Below are 9,107 nucleotides of genomic sequence, written 5' to 3' on the forward strand. Positions count from 1 at the left end.
CTTAATTTTTTTTGATCATCTTCACTAAGCTTTTACACTTCTTGTTCTGAACTTTAATACGGCTCATAGTCTAGTTCCCTTTCAGCTCCACTCAAATATCTGTCTCTGCTCTGTTTGTGTTGCTGAGACATTTGACTCTTTGGGTTTTCCCACTTGTTTTTCCATGCTCTGTACCTTCTCAGTGAAAAACTTGACGCATTTTCACCCTTTCCTCTTAAACGGTGTCCTAATTTCTGGGACCGCAGATAACTCTTCACTACTTAAATTCACAAGAGGTGGAGAAACAGGCATTGACTTACGGTAACACACAGTCAGATTTGTGGTCTTTAAAGGAGGTTAATTGTTGTTTCAGGCTTTACATCATCTTTGAGGATTTGCGTGGATCTGGACACTTCAGAACAGAAATGCGGTTGTTTATTGGAGACTCCCCAATACCAAAAAATTTTAGTGTCTCTGCCAGTGATGATGTACTGATTGAAGTGGGGATCCAGAGAGCAGACAGCAAGCTCAAGGTGGTCCTCACTGACTGCTGGGCGACTCCAACTAATAATTCAGTGGATCCTCTCTCATTTGCTTTTATCAGCAACAGGTACAGCAATGCCACTTGCAAGTAGCATGGTGCAATACCTCAAGGGACGCTGACTACCAGTGCATTACATTTTAAATGCCTTTTATGTGTGTTCCCATCATTCATATACACAGTCCCTTACCATTCTGACTGGTTGCATCGTTGAGCAGGGAAGGTAGGTATGAAAAGAAAATGTTTTCAAAGGTTAATGTGGTAGTTCAGTTTGGTTGTCTTCTCCATAGTTTTATAAAGGAACTTTTGACCTGAAGAAACAGGTGGATTTGTCAGTCAGTAGGGGAAGAACATTGAGAAGTGTGTGGTTTGTCTCTTTCTCTGTGGTTCAGATTTTACCACGGGCTCATGTGACTCTCACCAGTGAAGGTGTAGGTTATTTGATTCCTATGTGTTGTGACTTACACACAAGATCAATGCAGCCTTTTGAAAAAGAGGAATTGTGTTCCTGTCTGGATCTCTGATCTCACTCCGATGTCATATTCCTTGGGCTCAACCACCAACTTAAAATAGAGGCTAGACCTTTCACTCAGTAACAGAAGCTGTTCCTTTTAATATGATCTTTCAATTTGTGTTTGGTGAAGCTAAGTTTAAATCCTTCTTTCTGTTACTCTTTCCTTTCTTTTTCAACTCACCAACCACCTCCTGAATCTCCAATTCTATTCAGTTACTATGAGAATAAAGCAGCAAACAGCCCCTTATCGCCCTTGCGCTGCAGGAGGGTTGCTTTATGGAGGGTCTGGCTGTGACTGTCTAAAGGAGTGTTACAATCTGAGTCGTGCTATAACCACAATGTGTCTTCTATAGCCCTAGCTGCTACGTATGTTTTTTCTCTTCCTTTTCAGCTGTCCCATCCCAAATACATATACCACACTGCTAGAGAATGGGAATTCAAGCAAAGCACAATTTAAGATGAAAATTTTTTCCTTTGTCAACAATTCTGTGGTTTACTTACACTGCAAAATACGTGTTTGTATGGAGACACCAGGAAGCACCTGCAGGACAGTAAGTGTTTTGCTCCGATATGCTGTTTTCCTCCTATGTGCTATACACAGTCCTGCTATGGAATTCAAGAATGTTTCCAAACAGGGTTTAAAATAGCTTTTGACATTTTCCTTCATTCTCTGCTGAGAGCACAGCGGAGTGGGGAAGAACTACAACCATATGGAATTGTCCACCTTTGTTCCTGTTCCTCATCCCTGCGGTTAAAAGCACAGAAATGGGGAAATCAAAGTCAGGGAACCTGAGAACTGAACCTTTTCCCTCTGCGTAGGGGTGGCTAGAAGGCAATGAACAGAAGTCACAATGAGATGGGCTGTTCAGACACGTGTCAGCTCAGATGGACATGTCACAAAAAAGTGAACACCCATATTGACAGTGTTAGCAGAAAACTCCGAGTAAATTGATTTGGGATGTTCTTCCGTCCTTTCCCCCTCCCCCCTCCCGAGATTCACTTCTCCAGGTGAGAGTTCAGGTACCAGGAAATGAAGCTCGGTGTCATTAAGTTTCTAGGGCTGCGACTCGTTTATTACGGCTTTTTAAAGCCCTATTGCTAAGCAGTGAAGTAAGCAATGTTCAGATAACAGCTCCAGTTTCTAATGGTCTGTGCTCCAAAGCATTGCTTTGTTTCTTTTTGCTTCTAAGTGATACACACTGCTTCATCTACAAACGTATTGCTACCATAGAAATAAGAAAAAATAGGTTTTGCTGATGGCTTTTTGTTTTCTTTACAGCAGACACACAAGAATTCTCCTCTCCCTCTGCCAACCTTCCTGGCTCTTTTTCTATCAAGGATGTTTTCATTAGCAGTTTGTTGTTCCTCCATTGTTTAACACTTTCCTCTAGCTCTAAATAACTCAGTTTAAGTCCATTATAAAGCAATCAATCTCTTCCTAAAAGATTAAAAATGGCTAGCAGAAGATACTGGTTTCCTTTTTCAAAGTATAAAGCTTCCTCCAGATAAAAAAAAAAAGAGTAGGGACAAGACACACGCCTGACAGATGGAAAGATGTCTCCAGTTTTCACAGCTGAATTTGCATGTCAAATCAGTGCTTCAGCAACCCCCAGCCTGTGCCGTCGTTTAGCAGAGGTGGTGCCATCCTCAGTTCACCACGTGTCCTGCGCAGCCGAGGAGGGCCGTGGCAGTGGGTGCAAGGCAGGGGGTAATAAGGGGTATGGGCAGAGCAGGGACTGTGTAGGTTGGTATGGCAGCTGTAAGGGATCAGACAGCTGCTTTGCTAGGAGCTGCCGGGTTTGCTCTGAGAGCAGGCTTTAGCTATATGAATTAGAGTTCAGGACGGGTAACTAAAGGCCTGGCTTTGGTCTGGATTACAGGGGCCTGTGATGGGGTAATTCTGTAGCCCAGGTTGAGGTCTGATTGAGATCGACATCTGCAGTAAACAAGGCAGAGCAGAGTTTATCAGTGAGGACCTCTTCTTGCATATATTCTGTATCATGCATTCCTGTGTTATTCATATGTACAGACATGAGATATATTGCGCTTTCTCCTATGCAAAATTTACCCCTATGAAAAGTTAGTGAATTCAGCATCTTAGATTGTGCTTAAAATGTTATGCAGAAAAGACAAGTGCTAGGCATATCTACAAAGGATGACAAAGGCTTTTACAAAGAAGGGAGGGGGAGCTGCAGGATGTGCAAAGGTCAAGGAAAATCAAAGCAAGAACAGAGTGTATATTTGGAAATAAAGTGAGATGGCTGGGAAACCGCCCAAGGTCTAGGATCTGATCCTCCGATCTGTCTGCTGCTCTGGAGAACACCGACTTGCTTCAGGGCAGATTTCCTTCAGCTCTTTGCCCACAAAATTGAGACTTGCATCCTGTGTTATTTCTTCTTACTCAGTCTTTTTATTCCTTGTTTTCTTGGCAGAGAAGAGTAAGGTGCCCCGAAGTTTAGAGCAGAAAAAGAATAGGGTGGGGAGCAATGTAGTAAGAACTAAATAAGAAACATAACTTTGAGTGGGAAGAGTAATGGTGTGTCACCACCACGCATATGTTTGGTGGGATGTGACTGCTCTGTGGCCATGTGGAACCAAAGAATCATTGACATCAGGGAGCAGCTATGTAACCATATTCTCTGGATCTGCCTAGCTAGGAAAATTATTCGAGGGCAGCCCAGTCATAGCCACATGGGTAGGCTGGGGGCTGACTCAGCTAAAACGCCGTTGCTGGCAGTGGATTGTGGAGGCTTTTCAGTGCAACCAAGCTGGCAACGTTGGTGAGACATTCCTGCGTAGACACGATGGTGAGAAACCCTTGAGCTTCCCTGCTTGCTTTTGCTGATTGTAGTATGGTACTGCGGTTTCTTGGGTTTTATGTGCACTTCCAGGTGAACTACAGTATCTTTTGAATATCCTCAACAGGTACTGTTCCCACCAGAGACCTTTAGGTTGCAACTTAAAACAAGAAGGTAGGAAACAAACTGAAGAGTCCTACTGAGGAAGTGTGCAGAAGCCAGATGTGCTCTATATTCTGCCAGTGCTACTCGCACAAAGCTAAAGCGGCTAATCCCCAAGGTTTCACAGAACAGGGATTTCAAACTAGTAGTTCCCACGTCACTGAAGAATCGTGTGTTGCTTTAAAATGACACACAGCTTGGCAGGGGCTGAAAGTTGTTGCTGCTTTTGCTAGTGCTGGTTCTAGTATCTGCTGTGCCTGCTGTGGGCAGTAGAAACATCCGAACAAAAATGTTTACAAAACCCTGGCACATAGAAATGGTGAGAAGTTTATTCTCCCAGAAGGTTCTGCTAAAACAAACAAAAAGTTAATGAAAAGAAAGAGTTTGTCAGTGTGAAATATCTGTTCACAGCAGTGTTTTTCAGTGTGACTAATTACACATTTTATACTGACGTTTTCCTAATGCCATTTCTTTTGAACTTCCATTTGGTGTTAATTTCAGTTTAACAAAGCATAACATTAAGAAACAAAAACCCCAGTGGGTGAGAACAGCACTGGGCTCTCACATACTCAGCAGAAGGCTTTGTATTTTTGATTAGTAAGCTGCATTACTTGTTGGGAGTTTTAATTGATTGTTGCAGAGATGCCACGCGGTTCGATCCCTGAAGACTGGTGAAACCATTGCTACAGACAGAACATCCTGGGGACCACTGTGTAAATCAGCTGGTGAGTTGTGAGTAAATGCCTACAAAAAGGGGACACAGAGTAACTATCATCTCAAGGTTCTTTTTCACTGGCTAAGGAACCTGAAGACCTGTGATACAACTTTTTCATGCCCCTCTGCATAGTTTTTTGAGGAGCAGGCGGTTCTTACTGAAGCCGTATGGCAGTGTAGAAAGGCATGTCACCTCTTTGGCAAAGTGTCAGATTGTCAAGGGAATCTAAAAAGGAAGAGGATAAAGTGTTTTGTGTTACAATCGTAAAGTGTGAGAGCAGCTCCAGTGTTTTGGATTGCAATCAGTTTTTCATGCGTTTACTGTACTCTGTTGTCAGACTGCAATTATAGCGAGCTCGGAAGTCCAAAAGCAGAGGAGATGGTATTGTTGTGTTTCCCCAGACTCCTTGGTGCTGAATTCATTACTGCCATGAGAGAAAGTGGCAGAGCACGGCTGATGCACAGCATCTTCTTTAATGTGGTGCAGTGGTACAGCACAGGTTGATAGAGAGCGAACACCAGCACTGTGTGCAAGCAAGGTCTAACCTGTTATGCCTCTGCTCTTTCTCATTTACCCCGAGTGATGTTTTCAAGGACACCCCTGACCTCTCACGTTTTCAATCATTTGGCCTGCTCCAGCCATTTGCATTCGTATTTTGTTAGTGTAAAACACTCATTGGGAGCATTTGTACACACCAGTGTCAGAGTTTTAACACATGGCTACTGTGAACAGAAGGAAGTCACCCCCTTTCCTCCTGCTGGTTGCCTGTTTTGTCAGTCACAATGCTCTGCTGGACCATTAGTGGGTTCAGGCTATTTTTTCATCTTCTGCTGTGATGGTCACAATGTTCTTTTGGACCTAGAAACTGGCTCTGATTTCGCTAATTGTATTTTTCTTCCATTATAGCCAAGTATTAGTCTGTTAGAATAGACCTTCAGTGTTCATTTCTGAATTGGTTCTTTTTAAAACACCTAGCAATTAGTACAGCTTTCACATCAAATAGATCTCACTCCCATTTTCATTGGAGACCCCAACGCATTTCTAGTGTTGGAAAATGGTCGTTACACAAAAGGAACTCTGGAGAAGGGAGCTTCATTTGGGCTGTACTACGTTGACTCACTGAGGCACAGATGACACTACTAGATGTTGTCCCCAATTTCCAGTGTGGATACTCACTTCACATCCTAAGTGTGAGGCTAGATGTGGACAGAGAGATGCATGTCTGTGTTGGAGACAGCATGAATTATGATGTCAGGTGAGCTGCTGAAGTGAAACATGAAAAACTGCTCTGCCGATACTGCTTGGCCACGCGCTGTACAAAGACCACTGACACATGTCCTCAGGAAGGCCTGGTCTGTGTCTGGCCACAGGCTGCCTTTTCCACTGTGCATTTTCTTTTTTTATCCCTTTGTTTCATACTGAAATTCAGAAATAAGCCTAAGCGTATTATGCAATACCGCTTTGGCCTGTCTTGGAGTGATGCCCTGGATGTTGCATAGCTTGGACACCACTACTGCATGCCTCTGTGGCTGCCAACGGTGCCCCATGGCCAAAGATCTTGTCTCTAATTATGGGCATGGATGCAATAGCATCCATCTTCCATGCACCTCAGGTATTGCACGAGCGTTTGGCTAAGTAAGCGCTGTCCTGAAAATGTAGGCAGACAAATGGATGTTTTTGTAGGTGCATCAAGCATTTACAGGGATGAGTTATAAGTGAGCAAGAGTACATGGACGATCACGAATAGAAGCACAATGTTAAATGAGAGGGGATTCCCCTCGCAGATTTGGAAAAAATACATGGAATTGTCTGCATGTGAACCAGGCAAATACAGGTTGTTGGTGATCAGTGGAGCCTAGGGAGACTGCTGGCAACAGGGAATTGGCTCTTGCCCACACATGGCCGTTTAGTGCTCATGACCCGGGATGCTCCTTCCCCGCAGGGTCTGGGCGCCATTCCAAAACACCGTAGGTCTGCTGTAGGCCCCACGCCATGTCTGCTAGGTCTGTGCAGACACTGTAGACACCCTTGGGCTTCTCAGGTGGCACTAGGTGCCTATGCACAGGCTACCGAGATGAGCCCGTAGTGACCACTTCAGTGTGACTCACTTACCCGCTGCCACTGACTGTCCCAAGCCAGATCTCTCCTGGCTAGAATGGGAGCTTCGAGACCCAGCATGCATGGAGAATCCTTCCCTGAATACTTTGTGTTTAAAGAAGTGTTACATATGAGATAAAAGCAAATCAAATGTTCTTTAACAAACAGAGATGAATGGGGGCAGGATTAGCATAGGAGAGTGCTTCACCTCGAGGGTCGTTCTGCAAGTAAGGCAGCATTTCAAAAAGTAACCAGTGCTGCTCCTTTAATTCTTAACAGAAGAATGTAGAGTCCAATCCCAAGGACACATTACACTCTTGTCTGCGGGGACTCTACTCTTGTATGTAAAAAGACAGTTTGGACTGTGGCTCACAGACCTTTCCATGAGAATCGCCCTCTTCAAAAGGCCAATTCACTTCCGTGTGCTTCAGCATGCACATTGGCTGCTTTGTAGGCAAGGCTTGTTTCTTACCCAGGAACAGTTTTAAGAATTCAAAAGGTTTTTTCTTTCACTTCTTTTTTTTTTTCTTTTTTTCTAGCATCTGATTTGAAGAGAGAGAAGGAAGCTGGAATGGGAGTTGGATACATCATCCTCATTGCCTTTGCTGTGCTTGGTTTTGTGCTGGGAGTTGTGAGCCTTCTGATTTTCCACTACCAGCGAAAGACGGGAAGATACAACTTCAGAACCAAGTCTGACAACTTCAGCTACCGAGTGTTCTACGACTAGAGATTTCCAGATTAATAGATGCAAGTACTGAATTATCGTCAGTTACTTTCTTTAGCTGTTTATCTCTTCCCCATATGGTTAAATACTTGCAGATGAGCATCCTCTGTTTCAGGGTATTTGAACCTCCTGTTTGGTTTGCTGTGGGCGAAGGTCTTAGGAGTAAGAATGAAATGACTGCTATTCTTGCCTGTTTTAAAATGCTGTGGACTACAGGGGAGGAAGACAGCATTCTCTATCTTCCTTCATGGCTTTAGTCTCAGTCAGAGTACATAACACACCACTTTGGAAGACCACCAATAACCATTTCCACAAAAAGCATATAACTTTTGGGTTTGGATCATGGATTAGCATAATAAAGGAGAGAAACTTCATCATTCTCTTTATAAATCTCCTTCAGAAGCTAATTTGCCTCAGAAGTTATCCCCAAAAGCTTGGTTTGGTTTTGTTTTGGTTTGGTTTGTTTTGAGGGGGTGTTTTTCAAGAAAATAGGGGGATGTTAGATGTAAAGAGCTTGAAATATTGGTAATGCATACACAGTGCTGAAGAGTGCCTGCAGAGAGTCTCAAAAGACTGCTCTGAGGAGGGTTAACCACTACTACACGTTCTGCCTCTGCAAGTTGGGTATTTAACACTTTTCCAGGATACCTTAGGACTCAGCACTTATTCTATAAAATGAGTATGTTCTAGGTGCTCACCACCATTTGTATGTTTGCCCCTTTAAGAGATGGAGAGATAGGTGAGAAAGCTGTCTTGCTGTAAAAGAACACCTAACATTACTTCACAACTCAAGGGTGTTTTACTGCAGATCTGATCCAATTCTGTCTCTGGGAACAGGTTTATTTGACATTGTTACTAGCGTTAGTCAGTAACTCCTTCCTGATGGAGGCCTCAATGCAGCTATCATTTACCACAGTAAATTCACTAGACTCATCATGATGCTATTTGCAGATAATTTGGCTTGCTTAATCAAGTACAATAACGCTTACTATGTAGCACAGAGAAAGGTTGGGGGAGACTGTGTATTCCAGCTCTCTGCTTGTAAAGCCTTGAGTAGTCACTATCAGCTCTATTTCCTTTTGTCGTACATTATGGAGGCCACCCTCTGTAGTCATCTATGGGCAGCTCCTAGGAGATCCCTGTAGGGCAGGGCTGCCTGTTGGCAGCCCAAAGGGGAGGTACCCAGGTGTCCTTGGTACAGCTCCAGCAGCTGTACGGTTCCAACAGGGGTACAGGTCCCGCTAGGGAGCCATGATCTAGCATAAAGGGCGTATCTAGGTCCATTAAATTAAAACCTGTATAGGAAGCCACTGAAACTCTCCACAGAGAGAAGAAGAGCTCGCTTTCCTTCATCATTCTGCTCTTATGGGTCGTGGGTGATTGCATTACTTGTTAGTAATGGGAATTCTGGAGTTGTGCACTAAAGCTGTAGCATAAAAGATAATGTCAGGCTCATAACGCTTATACAACGTGTTGGAGTCTCAGCAAATGGCTCCTTTCAGATGCTGGGACTACTCAGCTCCTCTGTCCTCTAATTACTTTTTAAGTAATTAGATTTTATATTTTATATAAATTTT

General features: G+C 43.6%; 1 protein-coding gene across 1 annotated transcript in view; it reads left to right on the forward strand.

The window, feature by feature from the left end:
• The window catches only part of UMODL1 (uromodulin-like 1), a 55,059-nt gene extending 47,526 nt beyond the window's left edge, over positions 1 to 7,533 (forward strand). The window contains 4 exon segments of the mRNA XM_010131073.1: positions 353 to 589; positions 1,426 to 1,585; positions 4,635 to 4,719; positions 7,346 to 7,533. Of these exon segments, the coding sequence (XP_010129375.1) occupies positions 353 to 589; positions 1,426 to 1,585; positions 4,635 to 4,719; positions 7,346 to 7,533 (670 nt within the window).
• Positions 7,534 to 9,107: the final 1,574 nt, after the last annotated feature.

This window comes from Buceros rhinoceros, unplaced genomic scaffold (genome assembly GCF_000710305.1).
Source record: "Buceros rhinoceros silvestris isolate BGI_N320 unplaced genomic scaffold, ASM71030v1 scaffold10422, whole genome shotgun sequence".
Classification (NCBI taxonomy): domain Eukaryota; kingdom Metazoa; phylum Chordata; class Aves; order Bucerotiformes; family Bucerotidae; genus Buceros; species Buceros rhinoceros.